The sequence below is a fragment of the Porites lutea genome, chromosome 13, assembly GCF_958299795.1.
Source record: "Porites lutea chromosome 13, jaPorLute2.1, whole genome shotgun sequence".
Taxonomy (NCBI): domain Eukaryota; kingdom Metazoa; phylum Cnidaria; class Anthozoa; order Scleractinia; family Poritidae; genus Porites; species Porites lutea.
The window spans coordinates 15,043,047-15,066,795 of NC_133213.1; the positions used below are offsets into that span (position 1 = coordinate 15,043,047).

The 23,749-nt window shown below is 38.8% G+C and overlaps 2 protein-coding genes across 2 annotated transcripts; both read left to right on the forward strand.

The window, feature by feature from the left end:
• The first annotated feature begins 654 nt into the window (after positions 1–654).
• LOC140922435 (histamine H2 receptor-like) lies at positions 655–1,548 on the forward strand. The gene has a single exon (XM_073372421.1). It carries the CDS (start codon positions 655–657, stop codon positions 1,546–1,548), a length of 894 nt encoding a protein of 297 aa, XP_073228522.1.
• A 6,489-nt stretch (positions 1,549–8,037) lies between these two features.
• Positions 8,038–23,044, forward strand: LOC140922436 (uncharacterized). Its single transcript, XM_073372422.1, has 3 exons — positions 8,038–10,474; positions 20,721–21,138; positions 22,891–23,044. The coding sequence occupies exons 1-3, from the start codon at positions 8,038–8,040 to the stop codon at positions 23,042–23,044; spliced, it is 3,009 nt and encodes a 1,002-aa protein (XP_073228523.1).
• The last annotated feature ends 705 nt before the right edge of the window (positions 23,045–23,749 follow it).

The following is a 23,749-nucleotide window of genomic DNA, read 5'->3' on the forward strand; positions in this document are numbered from 1 at the left end:
GATATTAAAGACGGCCTTTTTAATTATTAATGCACCTTTGTTGTAATTTGTTGTAGACCTGTCGCAATTTGTAAGAAATATGTCGGCTGCAATTTAGGCTAAAGTGAAGGTACATTTTTTTTAATCAGCTAAGGTCTCGGTTAATTCCATCTGTTAGAACTAACAGGCCAGACTGGTTTAGTTGTAAAGAGAATTTAAATAAAGATCCAGCCAGATCAGAGCTATTTAGATTAAGATCGGCAATGTTGGAGTGTCCCTTTCCATTTGACAAAATTGTTGTCTCAAATACCGCTCTTTTGTAGGAACAATAACCATTTGGTCGGGTCAACTCGATGTAGTTCCATTGGGCAGGTGGAATTTCCAACATTTTAACAGGAATTTTTGTTGTATTGAAAGCGCCCATTGGCTTTGAATTACAGCGGTTATGACACGCAACTATCCTCATTTTCCTACCAACTGTGTTATTACAGCTCGGTCAGTTACCTACTGCGCATGCGAAACACATAATTATTAGAAATTACCAAGTTTATGACAAAGTAGGACAATAAAAAGGACTTCAGTCTAGTAACATACGTCTGCCAGTGAATAACATACAACCTCCTGACATTTTTGCGATGAGGATATTTTTCTTTTATCTGTAGTTAATAAGTACGGATGGAGACCTGGTTTTGGATTCTTGGATGGGTTCTTTCGTTTCTTGCCATCGCTGGAAATGGAATAACAATCTTCCTTGTCTGCGGCAGAGGAAATCTCCGCACCAAAACCAACGCGTTTATTGTTTCACTTGCAGTAGCAGATTTGTGTGTTGGTTTGGGCGTTATTCCTTCTCTGTTAGCTTGCGACGTTACAAACACCTGCTACTGGCCTAAGGTTTTTCCTTCATGGATCGATGTCGTAAGGTGGCTGTTTAGCTACTTGTCTGTTTTAAACTTGTGTTCTCTGGTGCTCGACCGTTACATCGCCATCATAAAGCCTTTTAAATACATAACTTTTATGACTCGATCTCGTGTTATTCAAGTGATAACTTCCTGTTGGATAGCGTCATTTACGCTGGTTGCGCTCAAGACCGCACTTCGACTTTGCTGTGACACCCCTCTGACCAGTATCGTTGCAGTTGTGGTTTTAATGATTTCCATGGAAATCATTCCTTGTATTCTGCAGATACTCTGTTTTGTGTCAATGTTACTTCATGTATGGAAACATGATCGGTCAGCACGCACCCTAGCAAAACAGTTACGTTTTAACCACCGGATAAATTTTAAAACCCATCACGAGAAGTCTGCGGTAATAATGATGGGTATTGTGATAGGAGTGTTTGTTGTGTGCTACGGAATATATTTACGTTGTAGTCTAGTAGTACTATTCGACACAAATGCATCATGTAAAGATGAACAATACAAAATTCCTGTCTTGGTTTTAAATTCAGCCATTAACCCACTGTCTTATGCTTTTTTCAAAAGAGACATAAAGAAAGAGTTTAGAAGACTTATCTGTCAGGTGGTTTTTAAGAAAAGTAACCAAGTAGAGCCTTCCACTTCAGTACGTTAGATCATTTTTGAAGGACCGAGATCTTAATATTAGTTGGCAGAACTGCTTCTGATTGCGGATTGTGTCAGGCATCGCAGGCGGCAGTTTTGGGGCCGGCAAATCCCTGGCGGTTTGTCTCGAATCATAGTTCGGAAGCACTGGTGTTTAAGGAGGGTACAAGAACCAAACGACGATAAGAATTCAACCCAGTACATGTCAGATGCTTTCTTGAAACGATTCCGAGGTTTATCAAGCCAACGTCCACAGAACTGGTAGACGAAATTTGTAAATTAAAACATTTTTGTTACAGACCAAGTGACAGTATTTCTTTTTCCTTACTTTATTTTCTAAAATAACTTTTGTAATCAACTCTAGATCTGTTAAGTAGTTTCCTAGAATTAAAACAAACATAGAGTAAACGTTTTTGTTTTCGTGCAAGAAGAGAATTATAGTATTTTTGTTTTCCTTTCCCTGCAAACTGATGGTTAATTAAGCTCAGTCCATACCAGGTGTGAATGAAATATTCAAAACTTTCGAGCCCGATCTGTATGATCATATTTATGTATGTATTGATATCTATATACAGGCAACATGGAGAGTTTTTTCAGATACCCTATGGCGCAGCGAAAAGCCATCTTTTCCTTCCTACACAAGTTTTAAAGTAGTTTTCAATTGCCTTAAGTTTAACTGAGAACAGTGGAAGCTTTTGTAAATAATTTGTGATAATTTGTCTTAATTTGCAGTATAGTAGCGGATGTAATTTGTCTTTGTCAGTCTGAAATTTGCTTTTCTTGTCTCTTTAAGGTGGCTCGACTGTTTGTTTTAGGGATTATACTTTTCAAGTTTGAGCATTTACTATGTCCACATTAACAAAGGTATCAGAAAAAGATTTACCACAGCTGTATTGTATGAAGATGAAAATTTGTTATACCGTAATGAGGGCATTACGTATTTTACTTACCTTTGTATTTCTCGGTAACAGGACTTTTTCTCAGAAATCGCCGGGGGGAGCTTGTACCTTCCTTCACTGCCTAAATTGTCCAGTTTCGAATTCGTCACGGCTGCTGAATGGAAGCACTGAGAACTCGTTTAAACAGTGCTAGCCTTGACCTGAGGTAAATATATTCGCAAATTCCAGTCAGAAGAAGACCTGTGTACAACTGTGTCTATTGTTTCAAACTCCAATTCAGGCACCTTCTTCTCGCCGGTATTTGTAAATATTTTTCCTTAAAATTGCAAGTTGTAAATTGTAAATTATAATTTGTTTACCCACGAAGCACTTAGGAGTTCTTATAAACTCGTTTAAACGTGTCTGTGCGTTCTAGGTAGAATTAGAATTTGGAAGTGTTGGTTTTTGAGGAAAAGGGAAAACCGGAGTATCCGGAGAAAAACCTCTCGAAGCAAAGGAGAGAACCATCAACAAACTGTAACTACCTTTGGAGTCGACGCCTGGATTTGAACCCGGGTCACATTGGTGAGGCCTTCCAAGGGGGGTTCTGATGTGGCTTTGTCGCTCATTTTCCAATCCACCTGTCGTCTATTTGGCTAGAGACAAATGTCGCTGTAGTTTTTTCGCTACAATACAATTGTCGCTGTCGCTTTTTCGCTAGAATACAAATGTTCGCTAAACGACAATGCTGTGCGATGTTTTTTTTTATGTTTTCCCACTTAACATTTAACAAAAAGCGCCAGAAAAGCCGTGCAGACCGGAGAAAGAGCTCTGTTTTCTGACACCAACGAATCACCAACGACAGCAACGACCGTGGCACACAAGCGTCACAAGCGCGTGACTACGTGTCGACCTTTGTACCACAAAAGGCAATAAGACACTCACTGTATGACAAGTGTTGAATAATGGTTTGTTTAGGGACGGACCATTAGAAATAACCGGAGGTGGGGTGACAATTCCAAAGAAAAAAACAAAATCCTGCGAGCGGTTATACGAAAAAAAAAAGTCTTGCAGAGGAAGCGACATGCGTATGATTTAAGGTTATTAATTAAAAGTATGGGATAAGGGGAAAAAGGTAACATAAAACAATGCGAATTGAAAATCTTAATCTGTGCTTCAGTACTTTTATTTGAAAACAACTGTTTGATATATCGGAAGCCCAACTACCCCTCCCTTAAGCCATCATTTTGTCCAAAGTGAGAAGTAATTAAGTGTTAATGTTGTTGGATCTGATACAAAAACAACGAGTGCGTAAATACCGTACAAAGCACTTTCCATGTGGTATTTTGTTTATTATATACATACCGAGACATTCATCATTTTGGCGGCCTTTTTATTTTAAATCTTTCAAAAATGCTTATTTGCCGCTACACACTTGCCGCAAAATGACAACGAAAACGAAGTATCAGCTTTTTAGTAAAAACGTTTGTTAAAAACATAAATGACGGTAAGGATATGAAGTAATCCAAGAACTATAAGTAATCTTAACTGTTTGCTGTCGATGCACAATTGAAAATGAGTGAATTTAAGTAAAATGTCCGGTTTCAATATAAGCTTAAGCTTAAATGAAAGGCAAAGTAGCTCCGACAAAAAGCACAACAAAAGCTTACGTCTCGTTCTGTTTTTCCCTTTCCGCTGTTGTTTCGCCGGCTCTCTGCCGTTATCTTTATCGACAGTGAAACAAACGAAACTTTTCCACTCCATTTCCGAAATGTTTTTCACTTTTTTAGCGAGAAAAACTCTTTGAGTACAACTTTTCTCGTTGAATGTGTGCTAAGCGACGCTGCAAGCTGCAATAAAAGGCGGGATCTTTGGCGCGAAACTCACACACCTCTGTGGCCTCTGATTGGACGTATCATTTTTCTCACACGTGAAAAAACATCGTTCGCGATTCTGATTGGACGTATCATTTTTTTCAAGAGTGAAAACCATCGTTCGCTCCTCTAGAACTAATTTGCGTACGAAAATTTACGACATAGCTTTTTGGTGAGTATTTCTCAGTATGTATATAATAAACATAAATTAGTAATGGCTTGCTTTCTACACATGTCATGATGATTACCACTGATATTATTGTTATCACAAATAATTATACGATAAAATCTCTCTCTTCAGATATAAAATGTATTTCAAAATATTTTTGATAGAACGCAATATAAGAAGTATAACATTTTCTCAACTATATAACTATTTCGGTCAATTTCTGGTTATGCTCGTTGTTTTTCTCAGTGGATGACGAGCTAATCTTCCTTCTTGCTGTTTGGAAGAATGATTTTCCAAGACTTTAAATACGTTTTGAGCCCTCTGGAACCTTTCAACGTTTCAAATTTTCCTTTTTTTCGGCAACTCAGCCGCAGTTTTCTCATGTTAGTTTGTCTAGTTTGTCTTCTTGGTGAGAAGTGACCAACATTAGCCTCGCTTTCGCGCAAAAACAAGCACTCGTCCTAGGCAGCCCAGAAATGAGGGGAATACGAAACTCGCCTATTGAGGTGCTACTACTTTAGTTTTATTAAAAACTATTGATATTCTGGCTCAATTGCGAAGAGGAAACTTCCACCAAAAACTAACATTATTGTTTCCGAAACAATAACGATAGACAAAATAACAAAATATGTACATTATATTTAAAAATGGCAGGTATTCTTTTTTCTTGTAATATGTTAATTGGCCCAAAGGTATCCGGGTACTCGGGGTAATAGTCTTTTTGATTTCTGCAGAATGGGGGAATGCAGTTGATCCGCCAAGTGCGAATTAACGTTAATCATCTGTGTTTGATTACTGAACAGACACACGGCAAAAAGGAACCAAGTGGTAAACTATAATACGTGGTTCTCTTAGACATTATATCATGATATAAACCTTACGTAAATCGTAGATTAGTTGCAAAAGAAGAAATGTGTGGAAAAAAGATCCGTGCAAAGCTTGTGCCTGAGAAAAAAAATCCTGCAGACAAGTGGGCTTAAAAAAATTCATGCACCGAAAATTTTTCGGATGTTTGTTGCAAGAGCCAATAAGGTTGAAGGTACTATGAGTTGATGCTTAGGAACCAATGAGATCTTGGCATCTACTTAAACATGACATTGCTAAAGGTCGAACAAGGGCACTTTGAGACCGCCATCTTGATTCTTCACAATTTTTTTGTCTTTTATTACAGCTACAGGTGTTTGGAAACGTTGCATTAAATATCTTCATGATTCAAACGCTGTGTACAGTGATGCAGCTGTTTAAGGGTTCATATTTTAGTGTGGATGCTACTTCAAGACATTTCTGACCGAATTCGGCTATCGCTAACGGTACTGACGCACGTATTTGTGAGTTGTGTTTCACCTGCTTCAAGATAGAGTATAAAAGATCGTATATTTTCAAAGCTCTTCCAGTGAAGCAATAATTGATATTTAGATATGGACTTTAATTCGAAAGTATGCGGCCTATAAAATGTGGTTTTACAAGTTTGAAAGGCAGCTTATTTTTTTGAAAGCTGTATCGAGTACTGTTAATCCTATAAACAAGCTTTAAAATTATTATTCTCTCGCTTACAAAGTTCAACAGACCTTTTTTCATTTCGGCAAAACAACAAAAAAAGAATAATAAGCGAACAACATGATACATCCTTCCTGCATACTAAGCATTATAGTTATTGAAACGTATTTTATTTAGTTAAGATGCGTAACTTAAGTAGAGAAAATTTTGTAGTAAACAATTTGCGTTTTTTTTACGTACGAATTGTAAAAGGGCCAAAGACCAACATCTTCACGTGCAAATTGCGTGCATGAGTTATTTTTATAATTCTGTTTACTAGATTACTATGTGATAACTCGAATTCTCTCACGTAGGAACAACGAAAGGGGGCAAAGTCCAACACTTTCACGTGCCAGTTGTGCGACTGTACATCTCCTGCAGATTGGTTTTTCACAATAATAATAGTAACTCGAACGTATGAAGACCTGTTTCATTTTGAAACCAATGCCTAAAAAGAGGCTCTTGTCTTTTAAGAAGCAATAGCTTTTAAAACACGAAGAAATAAGTTGTGGGAGTTAAAGACTGTTTCACTGAGTAGAATCGCACGTGAAAACCTCGTGAATTGTGATGATGCAACCATCTACCACAATGATAAAAATCCTGGCATTTCTTAACTACTCGAATTCGATGAGTCACATTTTGGCTTAAGAAACTCCGACGAAACCTTAGAGTTTTCCTTTTAACCAACGTTTGGTGAGGAGATATTTATCTTACTTTAACAACTGAATTTGTTTAACTTGCACCAGATTTAACGGGGAAAGACAGAGGAGAGTGAATATATTGCATGAGGATCGACGCAGCTGAGCGTTTCGCGTTTTCATTTATGTACGGCAATACCCGTTTTCGCGCAAAAGCCCAGTCTACATTTAAGACGAAAAGGGTAGATTCATCACACTTGATAAGGTTACACTGAAGCATTAAAGTTACACTGAAGCATTCAAAATAGCTATGCACGTTTAACGTGCCTATGTTTATATAGTACAGCTGTAGTAACCTTTTTGTGATATCTTTGTGAAAGCTGACGTGGTAAATTCTCAAACTTAAGAATTATCCCTCCTAAAAAATCCAGTCTAGCCACCTTACTGTGTCCTATATACCTAGCGCTGTTGTACTAGTTTGGCTTTTGATTCAGTCTCTCAAACTAAAAAGTTCCTTTCCGGCTTGGTTCGACATGTTGTTTGCTTTTTTACCCACGAGTTTTAAAGTGTTGGTCGTAAATAGGCAAAAATGAAATATAAAGTTTTGGTGAATCACAGTGAAAGGACGTGCATAAATCATAGCCTTTCAAAACTTTAATTAGAACCATAGGAGTAATGAAACTGTCCTTTTTCATAGTTCAAATCGGTACTTTCTCGGTTTTCTCGGTTTTTATTTTGTTTTCGCGGTTTCAAGTAACGTCGATAAAATGATAGGTCAAAGGAAAGGCCTCTCCGAGACCACGACTAATTCAAAACAGTTTGCTTCGAATTTTGTGTACTTAAGTGTATTTGCCTTTTCTTAAGTCATGGACATTAGAGCCTATTGAAAAACTGCGCAAAAACGGCAAATCCGCGAACAAAAAATCAACGATCTCTGATAAACGTCCTGCAGGCCTACTTTCTCAAGGCAGAGCATAAGAGCGCATCAGATGAACGTCCGATGCTTAATTATTCTTTTCCTTGTGTGAAGACGTGTTAGCGGTTTTTTCCACAGGTTTCTTATTTTTGCAAAGGTGTATGAGCGGCTCAAATGGAACGAAACTACAGATGCTGGTGATGAACAAACTCCTCCCACGTTACTTTTTGTTTTTCGAGTTTATATCCAGGGCCGTTAATAATGGAAATGAAGCTCCAGAAGGTAGATGTACGCTAGCTATTTTTCTAGTTCAAAAAAACGTCTCAGAACAGAGCCGTTGTTTTGCTTTCCCCGGCTAAAAAATAATTAATATTCCGTTGCAGAACTTATTCGCGCCTCGAAAAAATCTAAGTTTTTGTCTTGGCTATTAGTGGCCGCCATACATTATTGTAGTTGAAACTAATAGTGGATGGTTTCTCGTTAAAAGAATGCATGATGTGGAACTTAACCCTGGACCTGCAAACTGCTCTAGTGGAGACAAGTCAGAAAAGTCAAATGGCAATGTTAAAATCGCACATCTTAATGTTCGCTCGCTCAAATGCCGTGAGCATTTCGTTCTTGTAAAGAATGCGGTACTGGAAAATAAGTTTGATATATTTACCGTATCCGAAACATGGCTCAACAGTTCAGTTACGGATTTGGAGATAGAAATCCCTGGCTATGTTATCTACCGAATTGACCGACAGGCGAGGGTTGGCGGTGGAGTATGTGCTTATGTCTCACGAAATTACAGGACGGAGTACTTGAGTGACATTTCTCTTATCACGGCCTCTGGCTTCCATCAACTGTGGCTAAAAATCCACGCCAGAAACATGAAGTCCTTCCTTGTCTGTACAACCTATAGACCACCGGACACTTCTTTATCTTGTTTCGATTCAGATCTTACAGAGAACTTTATTTATGCCTCGTCGTTTAATGTTCCAATTTATCTATTAGGTGATTTGAACTGCAGACTTGAGAATAGCGACGATCCTGGAGCTAAAGCCCTTGTTAACTTTTGCCGTTCCTATAACTTGTCAATATTGATCAACACACCAACACGAGTTACAGAGACTTCGAAATCAATTTTAGATGTTATCCTTGCATCGGATACAAGACAAGTCCAAACGGCTACAGTTATGGAAAGCTCGATCAGCGACCATGAGCTAATTTATGTCACCTTAAGATTGAAGAAGGCTCGCTCCAAACCCATTTATATTACTACCAGAAGTTTTAAACACTACTGTCCTATTGATTTCAACAACGACGTATCATTGGCACCGTGGTCCATAGTCGATGTTTTCGACGATGTCGAGGATAAAATTTATGCATTTGATTCGCTGTTTACTGAGATACTCGACCGTCATGCTCCAGTTAAAACCTTTAAAGCACGCTGTAAGCCAAACCCATGCGTAACCGACAACATCCGCGGATTGATGAAGACCAGGGATGATTGGCGTAAAAAAGCAAAGAAAACAAATGACCCGCTATCCTGGACTGCCTACAGATATTTCAGACAGGAAGTAAAGAGGGAAATTAGAATTGCTGAACGAGATTTTGTTGCTGAACAAATCCAAAGGAACCCAAATAACACCAATAATATCTGGAAAGCAATCCGCCAGTGTGTCCCCAATAAATCTACATCTCAGCGAACATTTAGTAAGAGCGTCAAATCTGTTGCAGACGAATTTAACCAGTTCTTCGTATCTGTTGGTCAGAGCACTGTTGACAAAATTACGTCCCTAGCTAATGAATGCAACTTAACACTTAATCAGAATTATTTCGTGCCGAGACAATACGCTTCCTCTGACCAGTTCACACTTAGTACCGTTGATTATAAACAAGTAGAGCGTATAATAGCAGCGATACCTTCAAACAAGGCCCCCGGGATAGATAAAATTCCGATCCGTGTCATCAAAGACTGTCTTAATCCAATTGTTCACCCAATAACGTCTATCGTTAATGCATCCTTTCAAAACTGTGTTTTTCCATCAAAATGGAAAACTGCCGAGGTTACACCCATCCTAAAGGAGGGCGACCATGAACAGGCAAACAACAATAGACCCATCTCACTTCTACCAGTTTTATCGAAGGTTTGCGAAAGGGTAGTACATAATCAACTCACCTCGTATCTGCAATCAAATGACACCCTATCAAAGAGTCAAAGCGGTAACAAGAGATGGCACTCTTGTGAAACATCTGTCATTGAAACAACAGACACAATTCTTAACGCCATCGATAAAAAGAAGTTAACGGCAGTTGTACTATTAGATATGAGCAAAGCCTTTGATAGTGTCAATCATGACACGTTAATTTTAAAATTGCAAGATGTCGGAATTTCCAGTGACACTCTCCAATGGTTTCGTAGTTACCTAAGCAACAGGTCACAAGTAGTACGAATCTATTCAACGCTATCTGAGCCTTTGTCTGTGACCAGTGGCGTTCCTCAAGGAAGCATCTTGGGCCCACTTCTTTTTAGCATATATACGAACGATCTTCCATTGATCCCACAGAAATGCAGCACCCAGAGTTATGTAGATGATACGAAACTCATTACTTCCTTCGAGCTTAAAGCCAACCTGGATGCAATTGCTGATTTGGAAGACGACCTGTTTAAAATAGGGGAATGGTGTTCCAACAATCAATTGTTACTAAACCCTGGCAAAACCAAGTTGATGATATTTGGCAGCAGGCAGATGCGTGCAAAATTCCAATTTCGTTACCTTTCCTTTATGGGTAAGGACATTGTCCCTACAGACACCGCCAAAGACCTTGGTGTGACTTTGGATTCTAATTTAACTTACGATGAACATATAATTAAAACCGCTTCCTCGTGCATGTCCCGCCTTGGCCAGATAAACCGTGTCAAGCATGTCTTCGACAAACGTACACTTTTGATGATTATTAATTCCTTAGTTTTTAGCAGGTTATTTTATTGCTCCAATGTTTGGTCAAATACCTCAAAATGTAATGTCAACAAGTTACAGGCAGTGCAGAACTTCGCATGCCGCATTGTTAGCGGCGCGCGTAAATTTGACCATGTTACACCAATTCGCAAGGAGCTAAATTGGCTTTCAGTTCCCAGTCAGCTTTATTACCGGAACGCTACAATGGCTTTTAAATGTATGACCGGTCAAGCCCCTGAATACCTTACATCAAAATTCATAAAGCGAGCAGAGGTTAGCCGACGTTGCACCAGAAATTCACAGCTTTTACAAATTCCCTTTTTTAGAACAGCTGCCGGCCAGAGAACATTTTTCTATAGAACTGTGAACTTATGGAACTCCTTAGACAATTCCTTTAAACTGTGTAACTCGATTGATGTTTTTAAAACTCGTTTACGTACTAAATTACTTAAAGAATTGTAATTTTATATATATTTTAAAACATTTCTTAATTGTAAATAGGATCATGTATTGTCTTTGAAAAGCCCCTTGGGAAAGTCAATAAAGTATGTATGTATGTATGTATGCATGAGGTATTTTCTCCTTCTCTTCTCGAACACAAACAAGCGAATAACTCGGAAAGGGTTATAATCTATAATCCGTAGATATATAGGATTAGGGTCAACTGCTAAACTGCATGATTTATCTCAACTGCGGGTGTTTTGTTTGTACTCACAAAGGAAAGAACTGAATTACTTATTAGGTAGCTCTCAGTAGCCGACCCGAGTATACGCTGCTTACAGCGTCTTGTTTACTTCATCCCTTTCTTTCTTTCTTTTAGTATTGCTGCGGCTGTTTATTTATATAATCGCTTTCATCAAGATTGCAATGCTAAAATGAGACTAGAAAAAGAATTACATTTGAAAAAGTCACAAAATCAAGAGACGAAGGTGCGGGACACGCAACAGAGCGAGGCTCCAAATAAAGTGTGCCCTTAGAGAAAATAAATAAATACTAACATATAAACATTTAACGATAGAACAAGTAATCGAAATAATATGAATAGTGCCCTGAATGATGTGAAACTAAAAACTGTGTCATCGATGTTCATCGTTAACAGATTCTTGGGATTGGTTACATGGCAGCCCGGAATTGGTCAAACTTTTTATCGATCGAATTCAACAATTGTTTTATTATTCATTCATTAAAATTATTGATACTCTACGGAAAAATAAAATAACCAGTATGCCCGTCTACCCCGTCTTCATTTGTTTGTTACTCGGCAAATACAGGGACGATTTAAATCTTTTAAGGGATTGTTTAGTCACCAGGTATTCTCCAAATAGCGTTTTCATCCATGGTGTTTTATTTTTGCTATGTTTTTAGGTAGGACTAAGTACTGGCTATTTTATCTTCGCAAAATGTGAAATTCTTCGCTATTTTTTTCTCGCACAATTCTTGCACTAAAAAGCGCAACCTAGTTCTCAGGCTGTCCCGGTTGCATTGCCATCTTCTGCACAAAGAAATAATAAGCCAATTCACACTAGCGTTCTTAAGTGCGCTTGATACGTACTCATTTCATTTCTGAGGGAGTCTGGATTACGTTAATCTCGACTCTTTGCAAAATGTATCAAAGAAGTTAAAATTAATCTAAGCTGAGTGTCATTAAAAACATTCATAATTGCGGTAGTTCGCGTCATATTTTTCCTCTTTTTTGTACAAAACGTCTTTTTGAATGGCGCGCGCCGTGGGTTTGTGCGGAATCACCCAAGTGTAGCTCGCGTACTTAAGCTCCGTTCAAATGGACACAACATTGTTGGGAGTTGATGCGACCGTCCGTAAGTAGCTAAAAGTTTCACCGGTTGCAAACTTTGCGAGACAACTCGCAACAACACTCAACAGCATGCAACAGGGTGTGCAAACGGACGCAACATGTAACATCCAACAATGTTGAGCCCGTTTGCAGGTAAGGAAGAGTGTGAAAGTTTTAATGACCGGACTTTTTGGATTCTTTGTTACCCTGGTGATAAGCGTAAAACAAAAGAATTCATGCAGTTGTAAGTAAGGTCTACCTCTTACTTGGGGGCGCACTTGACCAATGACAGGACAGCGGCCTTGCGGCTGAAAGCACGTGTGTGCACAATTCCAACTTCCACAGGGAAAGAGCTCTCTGCCTTCTGCAGTCACGCACCTTTTCAAAAAGACTCCTAAGTTTTACTTTAGCAGTTATATTTTGAAAGCGTATTTCAAGCAAACTTTGGGTAGAAAATTCTACGTTGAGAAAAAGGTTGTGATCTAATTCTGAGGCAGCTAATCAACCGCACGCCAATTTGTGCTCGCAAGTAATCCATCAGTCAATTCCACCTGCGCCCAGCCCACCCCCCCCCCCCCCTCCCCGGGCGGGCTACTGCGGGGCATTTGCCCGCCTCGTCAGTCCCGGGGGTGGGGCATTAATTTATTTTGCAAATTTTGCACTGCCCGGGGGCCGGGCATTTGCCAACCCGGGGCCAATCCCGAGCTTTTGACACGCACGCGGTTTTCTATCAGAATATAACTACACAGAGGGTTTTACTGCAAAAAAAGCAGAATGGCTCATCTGTCAAGGACAGGAATAAATTGTAGAGGGTTGTAAAGGCATGTTCTCGATTTTATGCATGCATTTCTTCATTGCTTATCAAAATTACATAACGAAATTGGAGCTATCGATGTGAATCAACGTTTTTTGGTCATTGAATCAAATTTCTGTTGATATTATTTGAACAACATCCTTTCATATTTATAAAACTATTTATAACATATAACTTTACAGCGCTCTATTAATTTTAATGTCAATAATTTTATATCAATCTAAAACCATAAACTGGTGCATGTCGTCGTTAGAATCGTCAGAATCCTAGCGCGTCGTTGGAATCCCTACAAAGGAAGACGTTAATTGAAACAAAAAATCGCACATTAAAATGCTTAAAACGGCATTATTCGACTGTGCGATCGATGAAAAATGTTTCAGTGTTGAAGGAGGACGCGGCATTTGCTGTCTTTTTTCGCCCCGCCCTGGGGGATTTGACAGCTCAAAAGTCTCCACCCCCGGAATTTGTCACGTACACCGGCATGGTCGGTCAGCACGCATCGTAGCAGAGCAGTTACGTTTTAACCATCAGATGTCGTTTAAAATCCATCACGAGAGGTCTGCAGTGATTATGATGGGTCTTGTGATAGGAGTGTTTCTTGTTTGCTATGGGATGTATCTGCGTTGCAGTTTTACAATACTATTCCACACCACCTCGTGTAATGATGAAAACTACAAAATTCCTTTCTTGGTTTTAAACTCAGCAATTAACCCTCTCATTTATGCCTTTTTCAAAAGAGACACAAAGAAAGAGTTTAAAAGACTTGTTGGAGCTGTGTTTTAATTAAAGAAAATATTAGTAAAGTTAACGAAAGCCTATCACTTTACGAACGTATGTGCAACTCGTTGTTGTAGGATGTAGGTCTTTTAAGACAATGAAAGACTTGAGAAGAGACTGATAAATCTGTGACTCTTGGACTGAAAGCGAATTGAAATTTGGAAAAAATGGCCTATGAGGAGAGAAAACGAGAACATTTGTACGCTAAGAGAATTTAAAATACTAGGGAAAGGACTTGGGATCAAGATTCACACAGTGCTGGGAGGCCCAAAGTCACATCACATGCAATGGAATTTACGGCGTTTGAGTGGACACGAATTAGCCGGAAATGAAATATTTCCGCTGCACGGGTGCGGTGGGGACTGGGGCAGTTGAAGTGCAGTATGGGTAGAATGGAGCGCTATAAAAGGGATGCTTATCACGTGGGAAAGCATTCTAGGCCCGCACCTCGTCTAGCTGATGTTATTTTTTATTTATTTATTTTTGTTTTTAGTATATATTTGATTTACTAGTGACAGTTCGAGTTTCCCAGGAATTTCTTCGCTTGTTTGCGTTTCCTTAAATTATTTAGAGTTTGCCGTCCTTTGTTGGAATACTGGTTTGATAAAGAAGGGCAAAGACCTTCCAGCCGTGTAGCCTTTGTAGGATGGGCTTTTCAGTGCATGAGCCATGGATCCTACCCAAATTTCCTGCCGAGTTTTTTTTCCCTACTGAGGTTTTTTCCGGCAGGTTTTTTCTGGCCTCTGTTCTGACAGTATTCTGTGTAAACTGTCGCTCAGCTCCGTTCTAGTTTTTACACCACATATTTGCATGTAATAGAAGATGTTGTATAACGTATTGTTATATCTGCGGTGCTCCGCCGAAACAGCCAAAATAAACCTAATGGTTTTTCTATTCATGTTGTACTGCGTAGTGAAGCCGAAATACTTTTTAGTATCACATCGTAAGAGTATAATAATTGAAATTTATGTCCACATCCTCCTAGCAGAGCCTTTGTTTCACTTTCTCCATTTTGGCGCATTGTTAAAAAAGAAATACTCTGCATGAATCGAGTGAGATCATTGTTGAGGGTCTCTGATAGGTTTTTCGGGATCTGGGATTTCCCTTATTTGCTCGGGATTCGGGATTTTAAAGCAAAATCGGGCAAGATTCGGGATTGAAAGTATGCGTGCGAGTTAGAGTGCATGCCGAAAATAATCCTCGGAGCTACGGGATTACACGAAATTTTGGGTCGGGATTACAGAATTGAAGAACCCTACATTGTTGAGCATGTGAGTTACATAGTAGCAACTGCTACACATGTCCAGCACTCTCGACTAGATTCCAGCTGTGGGCAAAGCCTGGAGTCCAATGGAGTCTGTTCGAAAAATGAAACCCGAAGTTCAGTCCAGTCCACTTGAATTACCGGAAGTCTAGCCATAAGATGAAACCGGAAGTGTAAACAATTGCAGTAGTTCGAGGAGGGTTGCAAAAGTCGTCCGATGGAGTCCACCGGCTGCACATGTAACATAACGCGTTTGTACTGTCGCAATTTGTAATAATCATCGCCCTTTGTAATACCTGTCGTAATTTGTAATAAACCGTGTCGCACTTTGTGATAAAAAAGCTGTCGCAATTTGTAATAACAGTCCATCGCGCTTTGTAATAAACTAAGCTGTCGCAAATTGTAATAATTCCATCGCACTTTGTAATAATTTTTTTGAGAGTGGTAACGGTCTATTACAAATTGCGACAGGTATTATGTATTGTCGCAATTTGTAATAATCATCGCACTTTGTAATACCTGTCGCAATTTGTAATAAACCGTGTCGCACTTTGTAATAAAAAAGCTGTCGCAATTTGTAATAACAGTCCATCGCACTTTGTAATAAACTAAGCTGTCGCAATTTGTAATAATTCCATCGCACTTTGTAATAATTTTTTGAGAGTGATTCAACGTACTTCGTCAATATTAATATAATGCCAAAATATGCATGGTGCTTCATAAACAAAGATGATGACGTCTGCTACCACGTAACATCTCCGTAACATTTACTTTGGTCAAACATGCATGTCTTACGCTATAAATTTTTCTGCCTTGGTTAATCACGTGACCAACTAGAAACGCTTTTATGAAAGACATGAAACTTCCTGTGACATATCACCAAAAAGAGATGAATCATGTTTAAATTCAAAAATATTTAAATAACTAAAGCAACATTTAACAACAGAAAATTCATGAATAACCTGGCATTCGTAGTCCAAATCCATGTTTGCTTGCCAAGTGACACGTGAAGTCTTCGGGGGAGGGGGGGGGGGGGAGGATCTCGAGCCTTTAATAGGGTATCATTTTTTACGTTGTTGGCCTTGTGTCTTTGGTTTGACCCTTAGATAGAGTAACTCAAGTAGTTATGGATGGTTTATTCCATCCTTTCCATTTTGTGGAAAAACAGTAATCCAGAACACGCTCGGAAGAATTGCAACGTCTTACGAGCTGTATATACGCAGGGAAGGATAATTTTTTACTATCCCCATGGTATTTGCTTTAGAGGACTCCTTATAGAAAACGATTGTTTTAAGATGGAATGAGTACTCCTTTTGTTCCTATATGGGACCAAATCAAGTGAGAATAATGGGCCAAATGCCCAGCCGGCTCAGTTTAAGACCCCAATTGAGTGTTTTAAAAACAGGTACATACGAAGGTATGGCCAGCAACTAATTGGATTTTGTGTTTCGGTTTCTGTTGTGGTTCGACGGTTTGCCACTGGTAACGTTTTTTTAATTATTTGCAGTAAACATTTTGAATCTTTCCAGGTCTCGTTTTATTAATTTGGCCAAAATATGGAAGCCACTATTACTTCTTTAAGATTGCGCGTTAGATAAGGACGGTGCACCACGTGTTGTGTCGACTTGTTGTAAGATCTAACAAGGAAAGCTTGAAATCTCCTGGTGTCCTTATTCGAATGACGTAGGATGGATGTTACGATTTGCGGAAATTATGTGCTTTTTAATAATGGCTCGTTTGTGTCTAGTGTGTCTAGATTCTGTACTCTGACAACGCTCTCTCCAGAGCCACATGCCCATATAAGGTAGTACACCCGCCGGGTAACCATTGAATGAAAACCACCTAGTACAATAACAAGGTTTAAGAATACAGCATTTCGTAAGTCAGATAACTAATCAACATTAATCTAAAAAAAATGTTTAGGACGGTAAATAAAGTTAAATGTTTGAATGAGCGGAGGTGTTACGTGCTAGCTGACGTCATCATCTTTGTTTATGAAGTACCATGCATATTTTGGCATTATATTAATGTTGACGAAATAGGTTTGATTACTCTCAAAAAGGTATTACAAAGTGCGATGGAATTATTACAAATTGCGACAGCTTACTTTATTACAAAGTGCGATGGACAGTTGTTACAAATTGAGACAGCTTTTTTATTACAAAGTGCGACACGGTTTATTACAAATTGTGACAGGTATTACAAAGTGCGATGGATTTATTACAAATTGCGACAGGTATGACAAAGTGCGATGATTATTATAAATTGCGACAGTACAGCTTTACATAAGAAAAGAGTTCAGTGTCCTTGATATTTATGCAAGATGTTGGTTATATTCTGCAGTTGATAAGAACTTCCTTTAACTGTTAAGAATGGAGACCTGGTTTTGGATTCTTGGCTGGGTTCTTTCATTTCTGGCTATCATTGGAAATGGATTTACAATCTTCCTCGTTTGCAGCAGACGAAATCTTCGCACCAAAACCAACGCGTTTATTGTTTCACTTGCGGTAGCGGATTTCTGTGTTGCTTTGAGCGTTATTCCTTCACTGTTAGCTTGCGACATTACAAACACCTGCCACTGGCCTGATTATTGGTTCTCGTGGGTGAATATTATAAGATTGTTGTTTAGTCACTCGTCTGTTGTAAACTTATGCGGCTTAGTACTGGATCGTTTTATTGCCATCGTCTATCCTCTAAAATATATTACTTTGATAACTCGCCGTCGAATTACCCAAGTTATTTTCTTCTCTTGGGCTCTACCAGTTAGTTACAATGCGCTAAAAAATACCCTTTGTATTGTCTTATTTCAAAACGATACCTCCGAGTGTCCTTTTATTTGGCCGACCATAATTTCCGAGTTTCTTCCATGTGTTGTATTAATACTCTGCTTTGTATCAATGATACTTCATGTATGCAGGCATGATCAGTCGGCACGTACCTTAGCAAAACAGTTACGTTTTAACCATCAGGTATCGTTTAAAACCCATCACGAGAAGTCCGCACTAATAATGATGGGTCTTGTGATAGGAGTGTTTCTTGTTTGCTATGGTATGTATCTACATTGTAATTTTCTAATACTATCCTCATCACCATGTAATGATGAAAACTACAAAATTACTTTCTTGGTTTTAAACTCAGCTATTAACCCACTGGCTTATGCCTTTTTTAAAAGAGACATAAAGAAAGAGTTTAAAAGACTCGTTGGCGCTGTGTTTTATAGAAAATAACAAAGTTAACTAAAACCTACCACTTGACGTGCGTAACTCATTCTTGTAGGATGTAAGTCTTTAATGAACGAGTGTGAAAGGCTTGAGCAGTTCAGTAAAAGACTGATGAATGCGTGAGGCTTGGACTCAAAGCGAATTGAAATTTGGAAAAAATGGAGCCGATTAGGAGAGAAAACAAGAACCTTTTGACCTTAACATAAAATACAAGGGTAAGGACTTCACAGGTGGTGTGAGACGCACGTTCTTATTGGATGGAACTTTTTAGTTTCACATCATGAGAGTACAATTTCACACCCTGCTACCAAAGCCCGCTTTGCTTCACTTGCTCGAGTTTGGCATACTCGAGCATGACTCTGTGTCAATCGAGTAACAAAGATAGCGTGAGCATGTGCTGCTTGTTGCTTGGATATAGTTTGGAACCCAGGCTTAATAGCCGTGCGCTTTGTACATCGGGCTCATCGGTTATGATCATCAGTTTGTCAATCTCAGTCTGAAACGGATGCTCACACTCTGAATACCAGTTTGACAAGAGAAAAGAAGATTGACAAGTTCAGAAGTTCGAGGTTCGGTGACTTCATAAGGCTTGGCGCCAATTTTCCTCCACACTGAGGTTGTTTGTTCAATAGCCTTCGTAATCAACTCTGTTAACGGCGATATATTCCTAGAATTTACCGAACCGAACTGAAAGATTAACTGTACGATATTCTTGTTGTATGAAGTAATTTCCTTGTTGAGAAAAACACAAAGAAATGTAGTTGTTTTGTAATCTTTCCGTGCAAGTTTATTTCAGCTCAGTCCTGCAGGTGTGACTGAAATGATAAAATCGTGTAAAGTGTAAAATGACTTATTATGGAGAACAAAAAGGTAGCTATCAAACATTACACGAAAGTAAGACTAATTTTCCTTAAAATTCTGTGGAAATCATGACAAAGAAATTAATATTGGTTGCTAAGGAAGCCCAACAGCAAATTGGAGAGACGAGTTGCTTGTGGCTGGAACGATATTAAAATCGTTGCATGCCGAATGAATAATAAAACCTTCCAATTTAGCTGTAGGAAATAAAAATGAAGTAGAAGGCATTTAACTAAACAATATTGTTAATTGATTGATAACTGAGCTAGTGAAACAGTAGTTAAAGATCATATCGACACCCCAGGCGTCTTGCGCCATGTATATATATAGTGAAAGGATTATAAAATAACAAGGTTTTATAAATAATTAATAAACTGTTAGAAAAAACGTTTTTGTGACGAGGGTCTTTTTTTTTCCACAGTTGAACTGTCTTTAAAAACTTATCGACATTGTTTTTCTGTTTCACATCCTGATCAGTTTATTTATTTATTTTTTTTTTGCTCTTTTTATTAACTGAAAACCTTTACATACTCTATTTCACAGCAGTGGAATTAAACGGAACAGACTGGGCAAATTACCGTGATGCTGCTGGCTCATGTCTCTGTTGTTTTATTTTCTCGCTTAGGAATAGTTAACGACAACGGCGGAAACGTTCTCAGGCAAATTTAGTGATATTAAAGACGGCCTTTTTAATTATTAATGCACTTTTGTAGTAATTTGTAGTAGACCTGTCGCAATTTGTAAGAAATACATGATGTCGGCTGCAATTTAGACTAAAGTGAAGGCATTTTTTTTTTTTTAATCAGCTAAGGTCTCCGTTAATTCAATCTGTTATAACTGACAGACCAGACTGGTTTAGTTGTAAAGTGAATAATTAAGATCCCGCCAGATCAGAGCTATTTAGATTAAGATCGGTAATGTTGGAGTGTCCTTTTCCACTTGACAAAATTGTTGGCTCAAATACGGCTCTTTTGTAGGAACAATAACCAAACGAGCCGAGGCTTTGGTCGGGTCGATGTATAGTTCCATTGGGCGAGTGGAATCTCCAACATTTCAACCGGAATTTTTGTTGTATTGAAAGCGCCCATTGGCTTTGAATTACAGCGGTTAAGGCACGCAACTATCCTCATTTTCCTACCAACTGTGTTATTACAGCTCGGTCAAATACCTACTGCGCATGCGAAACACATAATTATTAGAAATTACCAAGTTTATGACAAAGTAGGACAATAAGAAGGACTTCAGTCTAGTAACATACATCTGCCAGTGAATAACATACAACCTCCTGACATTATTGCGAAGAGGATATTTTTCTTTTGTCTGTAGTTAAATAAAACTTCTCTTAACTGCCTTTAGTACGGATGGAGACCTGGTTTTGGATTCTTGGATGGGTTCTTTCTTTTCTTGCCATCACTGAAAATGGATTTATAATCTTCCTCGTCTGCAGCAGACGAAATCTCCACACCAAAACCATGAACTAGTTCATTGTTTCACTTGCAGTAGCGGATTTCTGTGTTGGTTTGAGCATTATTCCTTCTTTGTTTGTATGCGACGTTACAAGCACCTGTGACTGGCCTCAGGCTTTTCCTTCATGGAAAGATGTCGTAAGGTGGCTGTTTAGCTACTTGTCTGTTTTAAACTTGTGTTCTCTGGTGCTCGACCGTTATATTGCCATCGTAAAGCCTTTTAAATACATAACTTTCATGACTCGATCTCGTGTTATTCAAGTGATAACTTTCTGTTGGATAGTGTCATTTACGTTGGTGGCGTTCAAGACCGCACTTCGGCTTTGCTGTGAGAACCCTCTGACCAGTATCGTTGCAGTTGTGGTTTTAATGATTTCCATGGAAATCGTTCCATGCGTTCTGCAGATACTCTGTTTTGTGTCAATGTTAATTCATATATGGAAACAAGATCGGTCAGCACGCACCCTAGGACGGATATCTTTTAAAACCCGTAACGAGAAGTCTGCAGTAATAATGATGGGTATTGTGATAGGAGTGTTTGTTGTGTGCTACGGAATATATTTACGTTGTAGTCTCGTAGTACTATCAAACACAAATGCATCATGTAATGATGAACAATATTATTTAGTCTGGTGAAGAAGTATCCATATTTGAAGGGAACAGGGGGAGTGGTAGGGAGAAAGTATATAATCTCGGGCCGCCTGCGCAGCTCTTTTTTTTTGTCTTCGAGTTGCGTCAAAATAGGCATAAAAACGGCTACGTATGAGGCTACGGAGGAAGCTTAAGGTGGCTCCCTAGAGTATTTACTAATAACCCCAGCTATCTAGCAAACGATACGGAAGGAAATCCAGTTCTTTTGTCTTTGCGATTTGGTTCACGAATTCACCGCTAACTTTACCCTTGTAAAAAGGCTCCTTTATCAAGTTTTATTTTCTGGATTAAGGCCGTTGCCATGGCGACATCTTATCCCTAAACAGGCAGTTATTTTGTCATTTTTGATCATTTTTTCTTAATATTTCCCATTTCCCTCGGTGAAATGTCTTTAAACTTTGCCACTTTATGTTAACGATATTGCTTAACACTTTAAAGTGGAAAAAACAAGGGGTCGTTAGGACGGTTTCGCCAATATTTTGAAATTTGTTACTTTTCTTGATAGAGGAGTTTAGCTCTTACAGATTTTAACAAGAAAAGGACAGTACAAAGGAATTGCAACTGTTAAGAAATGAGGCGATTTTTAATCTGGGGTGGGGACTCAATCATCATGCATTACCTCTTCCTCTCTAGTCTCCTACGCAGCCGTTTTTGTATCGATCTTCACATTGACTTCACGCAACGAGACGAAAAAAAAGCTGCGTAAGTGAATACCTCCTCTGTACTTCTCCTCATGTCCCCTTTAAATAATTTCTGTTTCCAGACTAAACCGAACCCATGAATCGAATGGAATTCATAAAAATATTGAGCACGTGTATAATATGAGGATCGGAGCATTTAATCTTGACAAAATTTCGTCCATTTTCGTTAGGACCTCTGGTAAAAATTCATTTTCAAAAATTAGGTGTGCTCCACGGGGGTAACTCATTGACTGGGTGCACAAACAGGCCCATGGACTAGGTCCACAGAGGTGGTCCTTGCATGCTTTGTACACCTTATTACATGAAATTTACGCGACACGCTAATTTCTAGAAGTTCGCGATACAAAAAAAATCGCGAAATAAAGTGACGCGAACAATGAGTGTCGCGAACATAACATGACGCGAAAATTAAGTGACTGTAAGTGCTGTAAACTTATGCGGCTTAGTACTGGATCGTTTTACTGCCATCATCCATCCTCTAAGATACATTACTTTGATGACTCGCCCTCGAATTATTCAAGTTATTTCCTTCTCTTGGGTTCTACCAGTTAGTTTTGATGTGCTAAAAGTTATCCTTTATACGTTTTATTTCAAAACAATTCCTGCCCCCGTTTTTATTTGGCTGAGTATTATTTTCTTCGAGTTCCTACCAAGTGTTGTCTTAATGCTCTTCTTTGTATCAATGATATTTCACGTACGCAGGCATGGTCGGTTAGCACGCATCGTAGCAGAGCAGTTACGCTTTAACCATCAGATGTCGTTTAAAATCCATCACTAGAGGTCTGAAGTAATAATGATGTGTCTTGTGATAGGAGTGTTTCTTGTTTGCTATGGGATGTATCTGCGTTGCAGTTTTACAATACTATTCCACACCACCTCATGTAGAGATGAAAACTACAAAATTCCTTTCTTGGTTTTAAACTCAGCCATTAACCCTCTGGTTTATGCCTTTTTCAAAAGAGACATAAAGAAAGAGTTTAAAAGACTTGTTGGAGATGTGTTTTAATTTAAAGAAAATATTAGTAATGTTAACGAAAGCCTACCACTTTACGAGCGTACGCGTAACTCGTTGCTGTAGGATGTAGGTCTTTTAAGACAATGAAAGACTTGAGAAGAGACTGATAAATCTGTGACTCTTGGACTGAAAGCGAATTGAAATTTGGAAAAATGGCGTATGAGGAGAGAAAACAAGAACATTTGTACGCTAAGAGAATTTAAAATACTAGGGAAAGGACTTAGGATCAAAATTCACACCGTAGTGGGAGGCGAAAGTCACATCACATGGAACTTTTTAGTATCACATTGTAAGAGTATAATTCAATTTATGTCCACATCCTGCTAGCAGAGCCTTTGTTTTGGCGCACTGTTAAAAAAGGAATACTCTGCATGAATCGAGTAAGATCATTCTTGAGGGTCTCTGATAGGTTTTTTGGGATCCGGGATTTCCCTTATTTACTCGGGATTGGGGGTTGGGGATTGAGAGTTAGAATGTCGAAAATAACCCGCGGCTACGGGATTACACGAAATTTTGGGTCGGGATGACAGGATTGAAGAACCCTACAGTGGGGACCCTCATGGTTGAGGGTCCCCACACATGTTCGATTAGATTCCACTAGGCAAAGCCTGTAGTCCAATGGAGTCTGTTCCAAAAATGAAACCGGAAGTACAGTCGAGTCCACTTGAATTACCGGAAGTCTAGCCATAAGATGAA